General features: G+C 40.4%; 2 protein-coding genes across 2 annotated transcripts; one reads left to right on the forward strand and one right to left on the reverse strand.

Annotated features, from left to right (window-relative positions):
• Positions 1 to 1,565: 1,565 nt before the first annotated feature.
• On the reverse strand, positions 1,566 to 16,321 carry LOC117816423 (RNA exonuclease 5-like). The gene is made up of 19 exons (XM_034688682.1): positions 16,190 to 16,321; positions 14,316 to 14,576; positions 14,048 to 14,174; positions 13,832 to 13,946; positions 13,523 to 13,630; positions 12,270 to 12,358; positions 11,440 to 11,555; positions 11,187 to 11,325; positions 10,924 to 11,018; positions 10,736 to 10,838; positions 10,559 to 10,647; positions 8,744 to 8,852; positions 8,181 to 8,297; positions 7,957 to 8,094; positions 7,683 to 7,775; positions 7,235 to 7,598; positions 6,953 to 7,146; positions 2,193 to 2,302; positions 1,566 to 2,120 (listed from the first exon to the last, which is right to left on the reverse strand). Exons 2-19 carry the CDS (start codon positions 14,555 to 14,557, stop codon positions 2,066 to 2,068), a joined length of 2,403 nt encoding a protein of 800 aa, XP_034544573.1. The 5' UTR covers positions 14,558 to 14,576; positions 16,190 to 16,321; the 3' UTR covers positions 1,566 to 2,065.
• Positions 16,322 to 17,287: 966 nt separating this feature from the next.
• eri2 (ERI1 exoribonuclease family member 2) lies at positions 17,288 to 22,780 on the forward strand. The gene is made up of 9 exons (XM_034688788.1): positions 17,288 to 17,505; positions 18,064 to 18,128; positions 18,349 to 18,429; positions 18,529 to 18,656; positions 18,771 to 18,927; positions 19,144 to 19,244; positions 20,243 to 20,324; positions 20,416 to 20,504; positions 20,751 to 22,780. Exons 1-9 carry the CDS (start codon positions 17,483 to 17,485, stop codon positions 22,248 to 22,250), a joined length of 2,226 nt encoding a protein of 741 aa, XP_034544679.1. The 5' UTR covers positions 17,288 to 17,482; the 3' UTR covers positions 22,251 to 22,780.
• Positions 22,781 to 22,946: the final 166 nt, after the last annotated feature.

Raw genomic sequence — 22,946 nt, forward strand, 5'->3', positions numbered from 1 at the left:
TTCAGTATGTAGTAAGTAGTATGTGAACAAGAGCAAAATCTGAAGTAAGCCAAAACTCCCCGGATGTCTACTGATACGGGAAAATATCTCAGCATGCATCGGACCAGTCTGCCTCGCGTACCGTTTCCCACAATGCACAGCGCTTGTCCTGCTTTTTCTTTTTGCTTATTTTTTGACGGGGGGAAATCCGTTTTTGGGTGCTGTGAAAGTTATCAAATTACATATAAACTACTTCCTAACTTTTTAAATCATAAATTGATGCTAAATAAGCATTTTATTTATCGGCTTCGCCGTTGTTTACTTCCGCTTTCCGAAACCGGAAATCCAGCGATGTCTGGCCCAGCGTGCTGCATGACAGATCGGACAGAACAGTCATACTACATACTAAATTCAAACGCAGTATGTAGTAGGCAATACCTACTGCCTACTACATTAGTAAGTAGTATGTAGCAGGCCATTTCAGAAACAGCCTAAACCAAGGAAGTCTTCTACAGAAGTTGCTGAATGGGTGGTGACTGACTACAGCAGGGGTTCCCAAAGTGTGGGTCAGGACCAAGCAGCAACCTCTGGTCTAAAAATAAGAGTCAAATGCGGAAGTGCTAAAAACTGCAGTTCAATGAGGATCCGCTTGAGGCTGGCTCCGGAAGTACCTGGTACAAAAGACGAGTGTAGTCTGGATAGCTCATTTCTCGATCGGCACACACTGCAAGGGGGGTGAATGGTTTTTTCTAACGCAGCAATTTTGAAGATATTGAGATTACGAGTCTTCCAAAGAGAGGCACAGCTGACTTGATTGACAGGCGGGAACACTGTAGCTGTTGGCGAGGAGGCTCAAAGCCCGCCTCTTTACGTCACAATCGCTCAACAGCAGCAATATGGCTGCTGACGACGATTGTCCTCAAAACAGCGCTTCAGAAACAGATGGGTGACATCACGGATACTACGTCCATTATTTATACAGCCTGTGGTCGGGACCCATTATAGTAAGAAATATCTGAGTTTTCTGCCTTTCTTTTTGCCAAATGACTCCTAAATTTAGGGTTAGTGAACAGTTAATTATCAAAAGCATCAGTAGCATCAGGTTAATTCATAAAGGCACAGGAAACACAGACACATGCTCGTATAGGTAGGCTAATTTTCTCCAGACCAGCTACATGAAGCCACATTTAATCACTTTGAGGGACAGTGAGGGTTGCGAGTCTTTGACACCTATATTTTGGGGGTCGCAAGCTGAAAAGTTTGGGAACCCCTGGACTACAGGCTAGTCTAGATTGAGGAAAGCTAGAGTCCAAGAAATGTCCCTCAGGTTGGCATGTATTGCCTTGCATTAATACAGACTTAACAAATGTTTTGAAATAAAAGAATACAATTCTAAACATAATTAAAAAATGTGATTATGAGTGATTAACTATTCAAATTCAGTGATTAATCACAAGTTAAAAATGATTTCACTAGAAGATTTAGGTGCAAAATAATTAAGACAAGTAAACTGTTGTGCAAAGGAAAACCTAGTTCTATTTGTGCCGGGAACCTACGTAAAACATGAGAGTAATAAAGAGACAAAGTTTAGCATCAAATGACTTTTAATGTATCAAAATCCACACCGAACATTCTTAAAGATAAATACTGCTCCTGATTTAAAGACTTGATCTCTATATTTACAAAGGTATCATGATGTATAGTTAAAATATAAAAACACTAAGGTGCATGACTCTCAGCCTTCAGTCATGAGCTGTCATTATTTTCTTACAGTAGAGCTGAATCTGGAAGATTTGTGAACTATGTTGTAGCAGGTGTTACACAATTATTGTGCTGTCCAACTCCCATGAGTGACAAACCCAAAGTTCACACAGAAATCCTGCAGTTTAAGAGTTAAAATAATCATATAGGTCTCTTCACTTTCAGTAAAAACTGAGGTAGACTAAATCTGCAGATTTATTTTTCATGATTGATTGTTTTTCTAAAGGTTTCCACTTGATTCAAGTGACACAAGCTCAGGCTTTATTGAAATAATTACATCTGATAGTGCACAGATTTTCAACAGATGAGCAGCTCACTGTCCTCGTCAGGACGCTTCCTTCACCTCCATAAGGCACAAACCAGGGAGCTGTCCGTGAGCACTGGGGAGGAGAAGAAAAGGATCAGAGATATTTCACTTTAAAAAATGTCTCAGACGCCGTCACGGTCCTCACCTGGTGTGTCCGGGCAGCACAACCACTGTCAAGGTGTTGTCAGGGAGAGACTTGAAGATCTTCTTCAGGCTACGGTCCAACTTCCTCATCATCTGATCCATGTCCTGGTCCTTCACAGGAAACATACAGAGGTTTTTATTTATTTCTTTTCTTTTCTTTTTCATTTAAAAGGACCATTCATATTAATTAATACTTCTGTAAATATGCCATAATTAGCCAAAAGGCTAGTTCGCATCCGTAGTCCCTTGCCAGATGTTAAAAAGGCTCCCTGAAAAGATCAAGATTAAACAAAAAGTAAAATAAAATAAGAACGGAGAGGAGAAACCAAAACAAACAAAAAAAAGAAAAGAAGAAAAGAAAAGGAGATGACATGACAGTCTTTGAGAAAGTGGACATAAAATACACTGAGCAAGACAATCAGGAAGCAGCATTGAGGAAATGTTAAGGAAGACACATGCAAACACAACAGGACAATATTTACCGGTGCTGTACGCGTTATCATTATCATCATGTTATCATGCACTATGTGTTCCAAAACGTCTCCATAGACCTTTCTGGAGTCCCTGAGCTCCCTTGTCTCGTAGGTTCCTCTTAGTCGCTGCTGTAGATGCCCTGCTGCTGACCTCCCAGCCTCCAGCTGCTACAACTACTACTATCCGTCACCGCTATCATCTCTCTCTCTTTCTTCATCTCCCTCTATCCCACTTACCAAACCCAACTCGGTCTCAGCAGATGTGTGTCTAACATGAGTCTGGTCCTGCTGGAGGTTTCTGCCTGCTAAAGGAAGTTTGTCCTTGCTGCTGTAACTTGCTAAATGCTGAAAAGTGCTCTGCTCATGGTGGATTAAGATGAGATCAGACTGAGTCCTGTCTGTAAAATGGGACTTGATCTTATCCTGTCTTGATGTTGGGTCTTTGTTAATGATATAACAGAGAGTACAGCCTAGACCTGCTTTGTTTGAAAAGAGTCTTGTGGTAACATTTGTTGTGATTTGGCGCTATATGAATAAAGATTGATTGATTGAAATGTTCAATAGATCATTAATTAAATAATCTAAGTAACTCTGCCTTGTGTGCACCTAATGATCCCTCAGCATCATCCCTTTGCTTTGTTTACTCGCTGTTGGCTAGCAGGCTAAGCTTCAAGGCTTTCATGATGTCATTGTGGATCAGCCCTCAGAAAGCCCGCCTCAGTCCAAACAGCTGAAGGAGAAAAAACTGTCTCCTGAGAGCTGACTCAGCGTGCGAGCTGAAAAACAAAACAATCAGTGAACTATGATGTTCTGTTGTCTCCTTTAAGAGCTGCTGTTTTGGGTTTTCACTAACAATTGCCCAAGACAGGGGCAAATAACAACAACTAGCAAAACTCCAGCTACTCAAGCCGCCCCGTGTGATCACTCAGCTCACAGCAGAAATGTCTGGATGGAGAGAGGATAATTCTTCAGCATTAGAAACTAAGAGGGTAGAAAACAGGTCCCAGTGAGAGGAGGAAGACGTGGTGGTGATCTGAATCAGTCTGCAGTTTGAAGTTAATGCTAACAACCTTCATTGTCACAGCAAGATATAAACAAGTGAACAACTTTTCAGTGTACTGCAGAGAAAGACAACAGGGACAAAGAAGACAGCACCCACTAACTTTAGACTTGTTTATGAGGCTGCACTAAAGTATTCTGCAGACCACTCAGAGGACTTTATACTAAAAGACATTCATTCACGCACACACCCACACGCCTTCTGGAGTAATTAGGCCGATGATATCTCCCCCAAGGACACTTTGACATGCGGGGGCGTGAGATCAACTGTTAATTATACGATTAGTGGATGACCTGCTACACTACCAAAGTCTCATTTATCAAGAAGGACTTCCTTGCAGACGTGTGCCTCAAGAAATTAGTTCTTTATACTGCACTCACATCCACCACTGAGTCAAAGTGTCCAAAGAAAACTGTCCTGACATGTTGGAAGGAAAACAGCAACAAGATGTCACAGTTAAGTACCAATTAGAGTTTTCAGAATAAATTACCAACTTCCACATTTGTGTTATTGAACATTAAGATGAGGCCGTGTGATGGAAGAAGCAGGACCAGGGATGTTATCTGAGAGGTGTGGCGTTTGCTTGTTAATTTACATTTTTAATACCAAGATTTTTTTTTTCATGGCTGCACAGTGGTGCAATGGGTAGCGCTGTTGCCTCACAGCTAGAAGGTTCCTGGTTCGAATCCCCGGCCTTTCTGTGTGGAGTTTGCATGTTCTCCCTGTGCATGCGTGGGTTCTCTCCGGGTACTCCGACTTCCTCCCACAGTCCAAAAACATGCTCACCAGGTTGATTGGTCACTCTAAACTGCCCGTAGGTGTGAGTGTGTGCGTGAATGGTTGTCTGTCTCTCTGTGTTAGCCCTGTGATAGGTTGGCGACCTGTCCAGAGTGTACCCTGCCTTCCGCCCGAAGCCAGCTGGGATAGGCTCCAGTCCTCCGTGACCCCTAATGGGATAAGCGGTCAAGATGATGGATGGACGAATGGATGGATGGATTTTTTTCATGTTATCCAGGCCTTCATTAGACAGGACAGCTAAGAACAGACCAGAAACACTGGGAAGAGTGGATGATGTTCAGATGTGCACCAGGGAGATGAAAACTAGCACTGAACCCAGGCCAGTGCAGCAGGGACTCAGCCTCTGCATGTTGGCAGCTTACTCTGTCAAAACAGCTACCTGGTCTATATAGGCGCTTTTCGAACGCAGGAACTTTACCCCAGAACTAGGGACTTGGGTCTATATTTAGTTCAGGGGTTGTTCATCTCCCCCTGAAAAGCCCCTGCTTTTGGGGTAGTACTTTTCAAAGGTCCTGGGACTTTCGGCGGTGTTTGTGGAGTTTACACAGCTGTTGAAACACAGAGGGAGTTCCTGGGAATGCAAACTAGTTAAGTTTTTTATTACAATTTCAAAATATTATTTAATATAATTTTTTTTCTCCATACATCACTGGCCCTGATTTGCACAATCTACCTGGGACTTCCGCCCACGGGCGAAACGCAGACAACAATGGGGGGCACAGGAACCTTTTAGTTCAGGGTAAAGTAGTTCTGGGGGCTAAAAGACCCCGGGACTCTTGGTCGAAATGCAGCTTATGACCCTTTCCCCTTTAACCATCAAAGTCTGATGAGTTCATCTTTCATCAGAGGTGGATGTTTGCACAAAGCTTGATGATATTCCCCCCAGCTGTTCCTGAGACGGCTCATCCACCACAACTAGCATGGAGACTGTAGTGACTTGATTTGAGGGGGTGCTACACCCAGACTCACAGTTGACGTGTCGCCTTGGTTTAGCTCAGCGGGATGAATGAACGATCCAGTCCACAGGCCGTGCATTCATACTCAAATGGGTTTGTTGACAAACATTTAACAATATGGCCTCTGTAGATCCACCTGTACCTATATCCATTTATAACTCACATGATAATCAACAGGCTCAGTGATGAGCCACAGTGATGGTTAAAAGATGGTGTCAGTAATTCCTTGTTCCTATACTTGTACCTTCCCACAACACCAAAGTATACACGCCAACTACTGTGCCAACAAGGAATTAAAACAAACGTTCTGCACACAATACAGGGATACAAATATTGCTCCAACAGAGACCAATAAAGTAGCAATCTGTAGTCAATGGGTGCGTCTCAAAGCTCTTAACTTCCATCCTCACGTCGTTCACTCGCGTCTTAGCCCCGCCCACCAGAGATGCAAGGAAATGAAACGAGAGGAGAGAGGAAAGGAGGAGATTTGGATCGTCACGTGAAGGGACGTAGGTTTGTGATGACGGCTTTAACAGCTGTTTGTGTGCACACATGTTCACTGTAATAACTCTGATAGATATAAACAGTAACAGAGCTCCGTCTCTGTGTTTTACCTGTTTAACACACACTTGCACATGAAGAGAATCCGCTCTCTGTTTATTCTGTCCTGAAGCATCATGGATCGATTCACTTTTAAAATGCTTCATTATTAAATGATATATTACTTCAAGGGAAAATAGAAACCATGCAACTCTTTTCAAACCCTGTGCTCATTAATGATCAGCCTTATATGAAACTTTATTAATCTGAGAGGAAATATAACAAGTGTTTTTACTAACAGACAAACTTTACTGTCAGACTTCTCTTCATGAAGAAAACGAGAACAAACAGGGAAACTAACAGGAGGAATACCTGATCCTTTATATATATTCTATATATGATATTAGACTCTATTACTCTATTTCATTAGACAGTGAATCTGACAAAAACAATCAGACATAACATAATCCACCCTCTGTTATATTGAATTTATGATTTTGCTCTGACGTTCAGTATTTTGGGTTTAAAACTCTTTTCAATCTCAGCTCATCACATACAGACTATTTAGAAACTGACGTATGTTTATGATCTGTCTCAGGGCACCCTGAGTGACTGTTTTAAGGTCCGTCTTTTTTCTATTATTAAACTCAAGTGATTTGAAGTTTCAGAGAAGTCCGATCCAGCGCAGCGTCCAATCATTGAGAGGTATTCGATACGGGGTGTGTCTGTCAGAGCAAAGACTTCAACAAAGTCAGCTCTCGTGTTTCCTCGATTATCGCTCCTCCGATCAGTCTCCTCCGTCCTCTCTCCTCTCTCCTCCAGCAGAGTTAAGAGCTAAGACACCACTTAAGATGGCGGGTAAGTAACTACTTCCGGTTCGGCGGAGGAGACTGAGGTTGAGAGCTTTGAGATGCACCCAATGTCACCTCCTTACCTGAGAAGTGATGTGCACTTGGGTTGTCGTTTTCTCCTCTGCTGCCTCCTTGTCCAGATCTACACTGGCTGTTGTCATAGCGGCCCATGAAGGTAAGTGGAGTGGTGTTAGGGATGGACAGATGAGGAAGTCTCTCTTCCGAAGATCCTCGGAGGCGCTGAGGGCTGCGTGTTTCCCCTCTGAACTCTGAAACTCTGTAGACACAGACACAGAAACTTTGTGTGAGCTCTTAAAGAAGCACAATAAAACAAACGTATGACTACATGTGATGTTTTGACTTACTTATGAATGCATGTCTTGGGTGTTTTCCAGGTTCGGCAGGCAGGAGAACACTCTCCACCGCACCAAAGAGACCGAACGTCTCTCTGACTTTCTCCTCGCACAGTTTGGAGTTTGGGATTTTGGGCTGCAACCGTTTCCCGTTTACTTTAGCTGGAGGCAAAGTGTTCACGACATCAGCAGGACTTCTACCTGAGCACTCTGCATCTAACGTGTGTCCATTAAGCTTTGCAGGAGCTGGCAAGCACTTCACCATACTGGGCTTTAATTTCACAGCAAATATGTGACTGGTGTTGAGACTGTCATCCATTAGGGCATCAAGGGTCAGATCCAAGTCCAGCATTGACTCATTCACCGGCCTCTGGACCTGGAAAAGAGGAGCTTAGTTTAGCTGTGATGTGAAAGGAAAAGAGACTGAAAGAAAAAGAGAAGGGGGGAGACAGACAGTTACCTTGATGGGCTTTCCCTGCATAATAAATCCATTCAGAGTCTTTACAGCCAGCATAGCTCCCTCCAGCAGCTCAAACTCCACCTCTGCATGAACCTGGATACCAGACAGCATCAGAAAATACAGAAAAGATGTAACTTTCAGAGAAAAATAACTCCGTCAAGGCTCATGAACTTGAGCTATCAGCACATCTTTAGAGGTATTCAGCCGTCCAGACATACAAAAAAGTAGATTTTTAACTGAAGTATATGAGTATCAAGATGTAAATGAGACCTACCCTGAAAGTTGTGCACAACATTTTGATTTTCCGAACAGGTCCGCAGCAACAGAACAGCCGCCTCACGTCCCCCTCAGAGACGCCTGCAGGAAACGGGCCAGCAAACACCACACACATCTCTCTGAGATCTGCACACACCTGCGGGATGAACACACACATTATGCAGTATTTTAGAAAACACTCATGTGCTTTAAATTCATAATGTGCAGGAAAAAACGTCTCACCTCATGATGCTGGGGCTGCTGCGTAGAAGAACATCTCTGCAGATGGTCTGAGAAAGAGGAAAACTTGAGAACTGAGAGGAAGGGGCACGGAGTTTTGCTCCTGAAAGAGGTCAGCACCTGAGAGAAACGGGCAAAGAAAGGAGATATTAAAGAGAGGGAGAGGAAAGGGGGAAAAGAAGGGAACAGGAAATGTGGTGAGTGGGGAAGAAAGAGGGAAAAGGGCACAGATGCGTCACAATGTCGCTTTTAATTTGAACAAAAACCCATTCAATTGACCTTTAACACGATCAATACTAATAAAAGTCATCTGTTAAACAAAAAGAGCAACAGCATTCATCTTTTTAGTCTGTGTCACATCACTATTGACAAACAAGCCCCAAAATATTCCTTTAACCAGATTCATGAAGATGATCACTGAGCTGAATGAAAACAGAGTGAACTACTTCAGTGTTTTCTGTTCATGCACCAGAAATGAAAACAGATTTGTGAACACTACAAAACTCAACAACAAGCGTGTTTAAGGTCTGTCATCAGGTAAAGGTCAGGAACTCATCAGGTCTCACTTGTTCGTCAGAGTTGTGCCACTTCTGATTGGACAGATCCAGTATGACGTCTGAGCGTTTTCCCATGTAGGCTACGGACCGCTCGAGTGTCTGAAGTACGTCTCCAAACCTGAGCGAGAAATGAAGACGGATCAAACAAAGCTGCAGCACAGTTAACATGAGATGGCCTTAACACTGTAAACGAAGAACTCTCAGTCTCACGCCTGTTCTGGCTTCTCTTCACTGGCTTCCTGTCAGCTTCAGGATCCAGTATAAAACTGTGTTGCTGGTTTTTAAAAGTCTACATGGGTTGGCACCTCCAGTCAGAGCACTCTGCTCAGCGCACCTGGTGCTTCTTGTTTTCTCAAGAGAAAGGCTAAAAGCTTGAGGTGACAGAGCTTTCCACACTGTGGAACAGTCTGCCTCTGAATATAAGGGCCACTCAGACTACTGAGAGTTTTAAATCATTACTTAAACGCACCTCTTTGCTTTGGCTTTTAATACCTGTTGAGTGAGACATCCAACTTTTTATTTTGCTTTTATTTATTGTGGCTTTTTCTTGTACTATCTATTCTGTGTGTGTTTTTTTTTAAATATCTACTCTTTTAAATTATTTTAACTATTTGTTTTTATTGATTGTGTTTCTAAGCTTGTACAGCACTTTGGTCAACTGCGGTTGTTTTAAAATGTGCTATATAAATAAAGTTTGACTTGACTTGACTTGACTTGACTTGACTTGACTTGACTTATATGAGATACGAATGTGAAAAGTACATTTCAAAGAAGATATTTTAAAAATACATTTCTTTGGGTGCAGATTTAGCTTAATGGTTAAGTTGCGCGCCCATGTAGCAGGTGACGAAGGTTCGAATCCAGCCTGCAGCTTCCCTCCCGCATGTCATTCCCCCACTCTCTCCCCATTTTCCGACACTATCCACTGTCCTCTCTGCTACAAAAAAAAATAAAGGTGCAAAAAAGCCCAAAAATGTAACTTAAAAAAATAAATTTCTATGTTGCAAATTGCAAAAGCTGCAATGTGCTTGTTGTTACATTTTGAAACCCAGAAACATACACATTTAAAGTGACAGATTCATGGATAAGGCCATGGCTGCTTTATGTCGGTGTCATAGTTTTAAACTCTGGTGCAAAGCTGCAGGTCAGAGGTCAGCGTGACTGAGTGCAGAGCAGGGCACGAAAGTGAAAGAGGCGTGATGAAGCGTGCAACTTTGTGCAAATACATTGTGCAATGTTGCGATAATAAACAAATACTTAAGTGTGCATGTTAGCTATAACCCGGAGTTTTCATGTCTATCAGCTGCTCTCCATGTTTCCACGTATCTGTGTTCACAACATGTCTCTGCTGAATCCAAAATAAATCCACAAAGCAGTCGCTAAATCGGCATCTGTTGATTTGAGTGTAGTTTAAGCTTCCTCTTACTGCATCAAAATGGTGTTAGAGCATGACCTTTGTACCCTGTCCATCACCAAATGGGTAATATGTTTAAATGCTGAGAGAGGAAGCTGTGCTCATTCACATAAAATACCTTTTCTTCAGACTTTCATAATATTTTCATCTTCAACTTTAATGATGAAGAAGCAGTCTCTACTCTGAATAGGTGCTTTTTCCCTACTCATTATACCTTTGAGCCTTCAGTGATAAAAAATACAGTGGCTCCAGAGGAGAGATAACCCTTTCTTTCCTTGATCTGAAACTCTGCCGCTCTGACCAGCAGACAGTTTGAATATGATTGATCTGTGTATGAGCTAACTGGTTGTTGAAATCAGTCTCATTGTTGTTGTGAATCAAAGCTCTAAACTGAGCTCAACGCCTCGCACCTGAGACTCGGTGTAGGAGCAGGAGGGCAGTCAGCTGACTCCTCCTCTATCCTGTATCCCCACAGCTCCTCCAGATGAACCTCTACAACCTGACAACGAGAAGACACAGGCTTTTGTTACATCCACTCTGTGTCCGGGTATGTGTGAGTGTATGCAGGAGGAAGAGTGAAGAGTTACCTGTCGAGGTCCTGTATTAATAAAGTACTGAGCCAGCTCCAGGGCTGCTAACGCATCCTCAGAAGGGTTATGACCCGTCTTCTCCTCGGTTTGAATTTGCCTCCTGGGACACAGGCAGAGAAGCTCATTATTAGCCGTGTTAGCTGAAGGAGACACAGAGATGAAGCAGAGACAGAGACGCAACTCACTTCAGGACGGTCTCAGCCAGGACCTTCAGCTTAAACCTCCGTCCTAACTCTCCCCTGTACAGCAGAGAGGTGTCGATTACATGTCGGTGGATCAGCTGCAGGGAGACATAAACACAGCCTCAGAGTCTCAGATAATGTTTGTTGTGATTTGGCGCTATATAAATAAAGATTGATTGATTATAACATGTACAGTAATGGAACAACCCTCAAGTTCCTTCAAACAACCAAGAAACAGTTGGAACAGTAATATTTCAGTGACTCACTTTCAGAGCTATGAGGTCGTTGTTCAGTGAATGGCCCACCACAACCGCATCACTCGGCAACAACGTCCTGAGTCTAGCTTGGACGTCCCGCAGAGTGGTTTTGATTGGTTGCAGCATTGCTGGGGTTATACCAGAGAACCTATCAGACAGCACAGGATAAAACATAGGTGAATTTGAAAACTCTTGCTGAGTTGTTGGTCGCTAATGTGTGTTTGTGTGTGTACATGTGTGCATGACATGTGTGTGCAAGTACTTGGTGAGGTATTCGAGGATTTGGTTCTGAGGTTTCACCAGCTCGTCCAGCACACAGTTGCCATCAAAATCCACCAGAGACACACGAGTCAGCTCATACCCCTTCACTGTTAGACACTGAAGTAAGACATCAACACATGGGTTAACTTTTGGTGCAGGGATGGAACACTGGAATAACTTCAATCTGGCACACAACAGTGATAAAAACAACATACTAGGAGAGACACATGGGGAATGTGCAGAGCAGGCCAGACAGAGTATCAGATGAAGAGTCAGATTTAAGAGAACAGAGTGTTTGATCTTTGCTTTAGATACATGTTACCTCTAAAAGTTGCTATAGAAACAGAAATACCCCTGATACAAATATGGGATTTGACTATTTTAGTTCCTCTTTGCATGTTGAATTAGAAGGTCATAGATCAGGTGACAACAGGTGAGAACAAAGTCTCTCACAGGGGAGTCCTGGTCATGATAGCTGCAGAAAATGTTCACTTAAAGAACAACAGACTATACCAAGCAGATATCACATCACACAATCAACAGCAGCATTATTCAGCAAGATGATTTCAGAGTTATTCTCTGGTCAAATAATCCTTCATCCTGCTTTCACTATCTCCCACACTGATACAGTAGTCTAGTTGCTTTGCTCACATTGCTTTATGTAAAATCAGGTTCTTAAGCACACATTGCTAAATACAATCACAACATGGTCTTTGTCTTTCATTTATCATGAGATGGGGATCAAGTATTCATTCTTTAAAAAATGCATTTTGGGAAAACTTCCTCTACGATGGAGTGACAGAATCAAATATATGAATTAACCTGTCTCACCATTTCACAGTCAAGTCCGTACAGAGGGCTGCTGTCAGTCACACAGTCAACACTGTCTGTGCACACAAAGTCCTCAAAGCCCGGCATCCCTGCATGAAAGAAAACAACAAGTTTAATAAAGAGGTAGAGGGGTGGAGCATTTTCCTTTTTTTCTATGATTAATAGTTTGTTGTTTTTTTCACAGTGAACAAGCATAAACAACAAGTGGCACCCTGAACAGCAAAGACCACATCAAAACTAAAGTAAACATGATACAATTAAAAAAGATTGAAAATAAATAAAAATGAATTAACAAACAAACGAACAAACAAATAAATAAATAAAAGCTAGTGATGCATGGACAGCTTGAAAGTTGGCAGCGTTTCTCATCACGCCTGGACTACTGTTACAGTCTTTTTAGCAGCCTGCATAAAAAAAATCCCTTGATCTTCTCCAGACTGTACAGAACTCAGCTGCCAGAGTTTTAACCAGAACCCAAAAATACGACCATATCTCTCCGGTTTCAGCTTCCTTGCACTGGCTCCCTGTATGTTTCAGAATTGATTTTAAGATTTCACTGATTACTCTTAAAGCTCTACATGGACATACTCCAAGCTATATAAAAGACCTTTCAATACCTTACAAGCCGATGCTTGCATTGAGATCCTCAGGCAGAGGTCTCATTGATCATTCCAATTACAAAAATGAAAACAAAAGGGGACAGGGTGTATGCAGTGAGGGGTCCGACGCTCTGGAATCATCTGCCCGAGGAGATCAGGTCTGCTGACTCAGTGAGCTCTTTTAAATCCCTTCTTAAAACATACTTTTTATTTTACTTTATTTGAACCGTCTTAAGAAATATATTTTAAAATAATTTTATTCCTTTAGAGTTATTTTAGGGGAATTGTATATATTTGAAAATATGTTTTATTACTTCATCTTGACTTGTGTATTTTTATGAACTGCCTGTTTTATTTTGCTGCCCAAAGTGCTCTACAAATAAAATTATTATTATCACTATTATTATTAAATTCTACCACAGTACTCCCACAATTATTGAGTGACACTGCTCCCATTTCAAGTCATACTCCTCCACATTATCTAGAAGCCTGTGTGATAATTGTTCCAGGAAAGGAGGGGAGCATTTTCCTAAGTAAACTAACCAAATATAGAACAATATTAAAGCTGTAATATTATATCATGCTTTCATCCACATTAAGCTGGTGGTTTTATTCCAAGAACTGAGACCTGACATTGTGATCAGAGGGACTCACCTTTAACAGGATAGTGGCTCTTGATCATCTGTTCCTGTGAGAGTACATACGCCGTCAGTCCTTTCCTCTGAGTCCCAAATTTGGTGATTACTGGGTGACTCCTCAGTGCTGCAGAAATGTTGTGAGGAATATTAGTTAGAATAAGTCAAGTTGAGAAAATACTCCAACAACTTCTGTGGGCCTCAAGTGGGCGAAGGGTGAGTCAAACACTTTTGAAAACTAGATTCTGGCCTGATATTAAGGTGATAATTTACTCATGATTACCCAGTTCTACTCACATAATCAGAGCTTATTATACAAAGTTCTCACCTTTGTGCAATCCACTGTATTCATTGTTGGTTTTAGAAATGGTCACACCCTCAGGGATTTTTCTGCTGAAGATTTCTGAGGCCAGGTGTTCTGATGTCGGCGTAAATGTGACCCTCTAATCAAGAAAGATAAAAAAACAAAGACAGAGTAAACACAAACACTGAGGTTAAATAAATATATGGGAATATAATTCCTCCGGTTTCCACTTTAACTCACAGTGGTGTACTTCTTCCTCAGGTGTTTCAGATCCAGGTAGTGTTTGTAAAAGTGTCTCTGTGTCAGGCCCTCAACAATCACCACGTTTATAGCTTCAATCCTCTTCTGACGGCGGAGACGACACCAACTATACGAGACACAGGAGGAGAAGACGTAAGGCTTTAAATAGATTGTTTAGATTATTGTTAGAGCGCAGGGACAGAGGTAACTTTCATTACAGAGACTTATTTGATGAGAGCTGATGAGATCTTACTTGCAAAGCCATTACCTGGGCTGTTTAATGCCACCTGTTTTCCCCAGAGCGGCATAATGCAGCAGCTCCGTCAGCTCATTCACTGTAATTGGTTGTTGAAGGTGGTCGGGCAGCACAGAGATCCTCAGTGAGCGAGGGGAACTCCGACACTCCAGCAACTCCTCACCAGCCGGATCAGTTTTCAATCTCTTTGCCCTGTTATGTGCTGTGAGGTCCATGGCTTTCCTTTTGCATGTTGCTGATGCTGATGGCTCCATCTTCAGGCTGATGGTTATACTACAAGAACATAAAGTGAATATAAAATGACAAAGAGCAGTCAGATGTCAAACAATAAAGGGAAGGTCTGCTGTGCAACCAATTCTCTGTCTATCAAAGCACAATACTTTTGGAAGAATGGCCGATTAAACCTGTCAAAAAGCAAAAGTTGGGATTGAATCCATTTGGTGCTGCTTACTTATTCATTGATAATTTAATTCTTTGTTCTTGTGCATGTTTTATAACATTTTAGTGGAATAGAACCATCCTCTGCCAACACTGTTTTCCTTTGGGACGGCAGTAGCTCAGTCCATAGGGACTTGGCTTGGGAACTGAAGGGTCGCAGGTTCAAGTCCCAGCATGGACGAAGCTTGGCAAGTGGACTGGTGGCTGGAGAGCTGCTGGTTCACTTGCCTTGCTCAGGGGCACTGCTGATGTGCCCTTGAGCAAGGTACCGAACCCCCAACTGCTTGGGGTGTGCTGGTTGATGGCAACATCCTCACTCTGACATCTCTCCCTAAGTGCATGTCCACTGCATGTGTGTGCATGATTGTATGTATATACCAAAAACTGTGTGTATCATGTCCAAAAAAAAAAAAAAAACTCGAGTGAAAAAAATGAATTTCCCCCATGGGGATTGATAAAGCACGTTTCTTTTGTTTCTTTCTTCTAGAAGCTTTCCATAGCGCCAAAATAGACTAAAAGAAAAGGAAAAAATAAAAGAGTTCTGAAGGTGGTGGCTTCCATGCTTTTGTAGATATAGATTAAGGATGGCACAAAATATCTGATCAGTAAGATATCATCGCCCCCACTCATGCCATAAAATTATATTGCTAGTGACAAATATCAATATTTTAATTTAACAATAACAGCACTGAAAAGTGATTTCCCTTCATGATTCCTCATTCTAACCATGGACTGTATAAATAACTAGACTAAAATTAATAAATATAATAATAAATAGGAATAAATAAATATAATAAATAGACTGTTCTGACACTAATGACATTAATCCTGCACCTCCACTTTAAATAGCAGTAAATCAGATATCATGTTGTATTATGTATTATTTAGTAGCCTAACTATGGTGCAGTTTATCAATTATTGCACAATCTATTTATCTTCATATCATTAATGTCGGTGATGTATTGTGTCCTGTAACTTATCCTGACTTTACCCTGCAATTCTGCAATATCCAACCAAACCTACTGCATGACAGCCTGAGGGGCTAAAATGAAACTAGTTCAGTTTTAATCTAGAAAGGAGAAAACGAGTTCATAGAACATCATGCTGACAGTTTAAACCCTAAATATAAGGACACAACAATTACTATTACTATAACAAAAAAGTAGAATTTTACACTACACCAAGCCAAATTGTAAACTATGTGTCTGTCTAAATCTGATCCTCCCCATGTCTGTACAGGGAAATAAATAGATAACTTAGATACAAAGCAAAACATGCCTAAGTGACAAGCTGACTTCAATATGTGTCTTTGAGCTACTTTATTCCAGTAAGATGGGATGTGTGAAAATACACTGTATACATAGTTAGCTTGAACTTTACAAAATGATACATGACTAAGATTTAACAAACCGTGAAAGTATCTTTATGTGTAAGATAACAATAATTACCAGATGTTATTTCTCCTGAGGGTCCAGGGTTCATGTTTTTCTTTGAATTTAAGGTTATCTAAAAACACATGGCGAACACACAGGCACTAATGCACATGAAGATACGTGATAAGAAGCTGAAGCTTCCGCTACTACTTCCGGTTTGCAGCTTTCAAAATAAGATGATGTAGTGCTGCTTTGTTATTGTACGGTGGCCCTGAAGGACCAAACAAATTTACAAAAAGTGAGACACTTTTACAAAGTTGGAGACAAATTTACATTTTGGAAAACATTTTTACATTTTATAAAACAAAATTAAATTTTTAAAAACACTTTTACAGGGGCCAAAACAAATTTACATTTAAGAAAACAAATTTACAAAAGATGAAATACTTTTACAAGCGGTGAGACAATGTCACAAACAACAGAACACTTTTACCATTTCTGAAACAAATTCACATTCATTTTTTTTTTTTTTACAGAAAGGGAATGTACCAAACACCAGAAGTGATCCGGTACCAAATGAAGTACCAGTACCAAACATCGCTCCGTTTGGTTTCTCTCCATCCAAACAAAGTAAATGACCCCCTCACTTGATCACTCCCGGATCACATCCAGTATTTGGAACATTCCCTTTCCGTTAAAAATGTATGTAAGTTTGTTTCAGAAATGGTAAAAGTGTTGGGTCATTTTTTAAATTCTCTCACTGCTTGTAAAAGTGTTTTTTGATTTTGTAAATTTGTCTTCTTAAATGTAAATTTGTTTTGGCCTTGGTAAAAGTGTTTTGATTTTGTAATTTTGTTTGATAAAATGTAAAAATGTTTTCCAAAATGTAGATCGTTCTCCAACTTTGTAAAGGTGTGTCATCTTTTGTAAATTGGTTTTGTCCTTCAGGGCCACCGTAGTACAGACTATAATTTAATGTTTGCACCTAGAAATGCAGAAACAAAAAAGCTACGTATCATAGACCAGGCTGTTACTCTACTGGTGTACAAATATGGTTCACTTATGTCAAAATATGGTCCGTTTCCTGGTTCAAATACCCTTGACTTTTATTTTGAAGTCAAATAGTGTAGTACCGGAAATCCATCTCGTTCAGTTTCGATGAAATCCATCCAACTTGTCTGTGATCGACTATTTCTGTCTGCCGTTGATTACGTTGACTAGCAGCCCAAAGTAATCGAACCCAGACGGATTGATGGATTGAAATTCAAAAACCAGCGCGATTGTTTCTCCTTTATCGAGTCTCAAAGTTCTTTGAATGTTTTATATTTTATACAGTTTGATTCCTATGTTCAAGTTACTGATTACGTTATGTCTACGAAGAAACTGGCCAAGTAAGTAACCGATTAGCCATTAGTGTTTGTTGTTAGCTTAGCAGAAACCTAAACAAAAACAAACGAGGAGACTAAAACGTGAGGGATTGTAGTGGCCTCAATGTGTCCATGTTTTTGGTCTGGTTTTCTGTTATTTTCTGCTACACTGCTGTGAGATGGGAAAGCAACATTAAGTCTGTGTATGCAGATAAATGGGGATAATGAAACATAAACTCTTGAATCTTAAAATGGCAAACTAATACATCAATACTGGAGTGAGTGATAGAGCATTATTTATCCATCAGGCTTTTAAACTCTAACTCTATTTTACTGTCATTTATTTCTTACATTAACTTATAGCTGTCCTCTAAAAGACCCTCTGGTCCCATGTAGATCTGGTGCTTGACTTGTGACCTATGACTTGTAGCATGTATATATGATGGATGTGTTGTAAATGTTAAATGTTGTATGGTAAGCTATAAATGACTTGCTCTTCTTGGGATCAACAAAGTTGTCTGAATCTGAATATTTTAAAACTAGGTTAATTTGATCCCAATTTTATTTTCTCTATCTCCACAGAGAACTTGGATTACTGAGGCAGCGGAGTCAGTCTTCTAATGGATCAAAGAAATCACTAACATCAAGTAAGTGTGATTATTTTGATTGACAATGTTTATACAGATACTTCATGTTCACTTAGCCAACTTTCTGTTCCTATTTACACTGTAATCCAAAGCTTAATCCGTAAGGCAACTGGACTGCTTTATGGATCAAGCTTTGGATTGACTGAGAACCTTCACAGACATTCACACTGTATACTTGTAAGCTTGTGACTTTAAGGTTCTCTTTTTTGTTTTTGTTTAGATCAAACCTTTTCATACCTCATTGTGATTGATTTTGAATCAACTTGCTGGAGAGAGAAAAACAACTACAGCCAGGAAGTTAGTAAGTAACCCTGTATACATAATGTCTTGATTCTTTGTCTTATTTCACATTGATTACTGATAGATCCATTGACTTGTTCCTTTCTTTTCTCCTGTACAGTCGAGTTTCCTGCTGTTCTGCTGAACACATCCTCAGGGGAGATAGAGTCTGAGTTTCACACTTATGTTCAACCTCAAGAACACCCAATGCTGTCCGAGTTCTGCACTGAGCTGACGGGGATCACACAGGTGTGTATTAAAACAAAAATACGCCCCTATAAATCATATCAATAGGCTGTTTGATTCCTTGTCTTTTACATCCTTTCACAGTACATCTGGAAGCTTAATTTCTTTGTCTTACAGGTGCAAGTTGAGGCAGGGATCCCCCTTCAGATCTGCCTTTCTCGGTTTAGCCGCTGGTTGCAAAAGCTTCAGCTGGAGAGGGGTGTGGTCTTTCTGAAAGGACAACAGAAACCTTCTACACCTTCTCAGAAACTCTGTACCTTTGTCACATGGTCAGGTAAAAGTCAACCGCCCTGGTTTTAAACTTTTAGTAGCCTTCAGGTATTGAATCCTCCTGAGTCTACTCTAGATGTGTGCCTCAGTTGTTGAGGAGCACTCTTTCCTGCCATTGCGGCAAGGCAGTGTCACCTCTTTGACTTTTTAAATATGAAAAATGATTGTTAGCTGAACACATTGTTTATTTTGTTGTGCTTCTATCTGCATTGTGTATCAGACTGGGATCTTGGAGTGTGTTTGCAGTATGAGTGTAAACGCAAGCAGCTCTATAAACCGGATGTGCTGAACAGCTGGATAGACCTGAGGAGCACCTACAGGGTAAAGAGACGCTTACTCACAGTCACTTATTTAACATTTAGTTTCTCTGTTGTTCTTGGAAGATTTCTCACTTGTGCTTACTGTACCCACCAAAAAAAAATCAGAAAGGTTTAGCAAAACTGCTAATTTACTTTCCTTCATCAAGAAATTCAAAGAGGTCATTATATATTTCACTGTACCAATTAAAAAACATAAAAATATTTGATTTAATTTGAAGGAAACACGGACAGAAGTGTTTAATACTCTTTTAAATTATTTTTTGATAATAGCTTATTGTTTTAAACTATTTTAAACACACATTTAGCTTGTTTATTTCTGCTTTTATTAGTCCTAGTTTTTATTTATTGTGTTGGATTGAATTACTGAGTGGGGGATGTGTGAAACACAATTTTCTTTTTTCTTTTTTTAAACTTTTTATTTAATATTTTTCACACAAAGAAACAATAACAAGGAAACAAAACAAGACAAAACAAAGACGTGGCAGCATGTCAGCATTGGATGAGTTTTCTTAAATATATATAAGACTATCTTCTGTAAGTAAACGGCTCATTTTTAACTCATCCTTGAGTATAGGATTTGATACCCAATGCAGAAACACACTTTAAATAAAATGTACAAAGAAAAAAATCTACAACGTCGACAAGAATAAACAGAGAAAAGAAAAAAAAAAAGAAAGAAAAAAAAAAGAAGAATAGAAAAGTAAATACATAAAGGAAATTTAAATCAGATTTTATTTAGGTCTGGATATATATATATACATATATATGTATATATATATATATATATATATATACATATATATATGTGTATATTTATATATATGTACAATTTTGTTTTTATGTGAACAAAAATGACAATAAATGACTCTTAATCTTAATCTTACTTCAAATATAAGATGTTACTAATATGAAGAAAAGTTTGAATTGCTTCATGATTATTTGAATTACCGAATATCCGCTCATCATTGCAGCACTAACCTTTTTATTTGTGTATTTAAGTTGTTTTATGACAGGAAACCTAAAGGACTGAACGGGGCGCTGCAGGATCTAGGAATACAGTTTTCAGGAAGAGAACACTCGGGTATGAAAAAAAAATCTTCTTAATGTGCTTCAATTTAAAAAAAGAAGGACTTGATCTAATCCTGTGTTTAACATTTCACATCTATTCTCAGGTTTGGATGATTCCAGAAATACAGCTCAGTTGGCAGCGAGGATGATGAGGGATGGTTGTGTGATGAAGATCACCAGGAGCCTGGTGAAGGTGAGTGCTCGTCGGGCGCTGAATCCAAACTCCTAAAATCCCCGACCTCTCTTCGTTGTACGCAAGGATGATGACAACACAGCAGGAGTCTTTGTTTGGACTGAAGCTTTTTTTAATGAAAATGTGGATTTTTAAATGTTATTATGAATATTTTATGAATAAAGAGCTTTACATTACAAATCAGACATTAAATGATGGATGATTCTTTATGAGTTACTGATTAAATCTCTTATCTTCTTCTTATAGACTCCATTAATGGTTAAACCTGTGTTTGGAAACACAACTGCAGACAACAAGAAAGAAAAAAACAGCACCAGTAGAGAGGAAAACACACTCAGCACCAGCAAACCCTCATCATGCAAGATTCCTCCGAAACTCTGTGACATAAAATCTGGTGTACAAAAAATGACAAAGGATTCAGACACAAAGGAGAACTCAGGTTCAGTCTGTCAAAGCCTGATCTCACCAAAGACTCTGCTGAACGGGACAGCTGCCTCCCTGTGGGGACACAGCAGGAGGTCTTTCACAGCAGAGTCTATCACCAATATTTCCTCTTCTGTTATGATAAATTCACCACACAGTAATAACAGCAGCAGCAGCAGCAGCCTTCTCCTGTGCTCGACTACTGTGGGCTGCCTTCCTAATCTGCCTCAGACAAACCGACTCTCAAACACAGCAGGAGGAGATGCGGAGGAAGAGGAAGGTGGAGAAGTTTTTGTGGAGACAGAAGACAGATGTGGGTCGTATGATGATGTGGTGGTGGAGGGTGATAGTGAATCTATCAGTGAAAGAGAGGGAGGGTTTGATGATGAGTATGTGTCAGGTTTTGACAGCAGATGTCATGTAGGGGAAGAGCCTGAATATACACACTCAGCAGGCCATCATGTCACATTAAAAGACAATACAAGAGGAAGAGTGAGCTTCAGCAACAACCCAGCAACTCATACGAAGACAGGTGAATCATCAGCAACTTCTTTATGTGCAAATAACACGAGATCCCACATGAATGACTCCAATGCCTTTAAAGGAATCGGGCAGCATTCAACAGTCTCAGAGTCCAGCTTTAATTTTGCTGTGCCAAGACCTCTGAACTCCAAATCTAACCTGCACAAAGCAGGACTTCAAACCTCTGCACAAGTACGAGAGAAGTCCAATGGAAGCAATAAAAAGTCCAAAGCAAACACACCCTTTCTGTTCAGGCACAAACCCTTCATCCCAGAGAAGACCTCCACCCCTTATACTTCATTTGTAAAACCCAAACCGGTCATCACCCAACCCACAAAACACAAAGACACTCCTAAGTCTTCTTTTACCATCTACACTGACCCTGAAAAACCCTCCTCTTCCTCCATGTGTGGCTCTTTCAACACCCCAAAGAATGCCCTCTCCTCTTTGTCCACCAACACGCTCTCCTCACGCACCAATCGCTCCTTGAATCCTGTGACATTCAAAGGAGGACAGAAAATCACATCCCCTCTGTGTGCATGCGGGCGTCGTGCCAAACGGCAAGTTGTGTCCAACGGTGGTCCAAACCAAGGGAGAGGGTTTTACTGCTGTCCCGTCCGCCGGTCAGGCAGCGGAGGACAGATCAAGAAGGGGTGTGAGTTCTTTAAGTGGGAGTCAGCGCTGATGAAGAGCAGCTCAGTGTCCTCTCCGGCTGTGAGGTCGTCTGTCTCACTCTGTCAGATGAACTCGACGCTGAGGTTCGGTCCACAGCAGAGGTCAGTGATGAGAAAGAGCTGCTGAGCTGTTTGTGGGGAGGAATCTGAGGGTGCACTGATCACATCGCACAGACTGATGTGACCAGTGCAGAGTTGAATTCCACAAGGACTGCTCCTCAACATTTGTTAATCTTGTTTGACTTTTTATGTTGTAAATGCTGAAGAGGAAGACAAGCTTTTTCAGGTATGAGCTGAATATGGAAGTAAGTATCAAAGCTGCTATTTCATTGACACAGTGAATGTTCACATTATCTTTTAATTCTGTCTTTGAGTGCTTATAAGCTTGTATCAACTCAAACGGTCCTCTTTAACTTTATACATTTGTCATCATGAGATATTGAACACATTTGATTGTTGGACTATTAGTAACACAATTTTTTGCTAACATGAAAAGGTAAAGTCAGCATGAATGGCCATGGAGATTAACTAACTACATTTGATAATGTGATGTTGTTGATATGATTTTTATTTATTTTATTAAACTGTTGATTAACTTTACATGTAAAATGCTGCTATGATATGTGCTTTGAATACCAAATGAAATGTTCAATGAAATAGTTGTACGACTTTTTTTCAATGTTAAACATGGGAAAATAATGTCTCTTAGTTTTGCTTTAGATAGATTAGGTTTATTTTGGTCTGCATCAACAACCAACACTTCCCTCCACAACATAGGAGCCATGTAAAAATCACAAATGAAAACAAAAACCAAACAATCAAG

The sequence above is a fragment of the Notolabrus celidotus genome, chromosome 7 (genome assembly GCF_009762535.1).
Source record: "Notolabrus celidotus isolate fNotCel1 chromosome 7, fNotCel1.pri, whole genome shotgun sequence".
NCBI classification, from domain to species: Eukaryota; Metazoa; Chordata; class Actinopteri; order Labriformes; family Labridae; genus Notolabrus; species Notolabrus celidotus.

What these genes read in the sequence shown, in the direction of transcription:
- LOC117816423 (XM_034688682.1), bottom strand. Translation starts at nt 14,557, where the DNA reads ATGGAGCCATCAGCATCAGCAACATGCAAAAGGAAAGCCATGGACCTC. An exon ending in GCTCCTACACCGAGTCTCAG is followed by an intron (nt 8,853 to 10,558) that starts GTGCGAGGCGTT and finishes TTTCTCGCTCAG; the next exon opens with GTTTGGAGACGTACTTCAGA. An exon ending in GTGCTGCCCGGACACACCAG is followed by an intron (nt 2,121 to 2,192) that starts GTGAGGACCGTG and finishes TCTCCTCCCCAG; the next exon opens with TGCTCACGGACAGCTCCCTG.
- eri2 (XM_034688788.1), top strand. Translation starts at nt 17,483, where the DNA reads ATGTCTACGAAGAAACTGGCCAA. An exon ending in TTCAGGAAGAGAACACTCGG is followed by an intron (nt 20,325 to 20,415) that starts GTATGAAAAAAA and finishes ATCTATTCTCAG; the next exon opens with GTTTGGATGATTCCAGAAAT. An exon ending in TCACCAGGAGCCTGGTGAAG is followed by an intron (nt 20,505 to 20,750) that starts GTGAGTGCTCGT and finishes TTCTTCTTATAG; the next exon opens with ACTCCATTAATGGTTAAACC.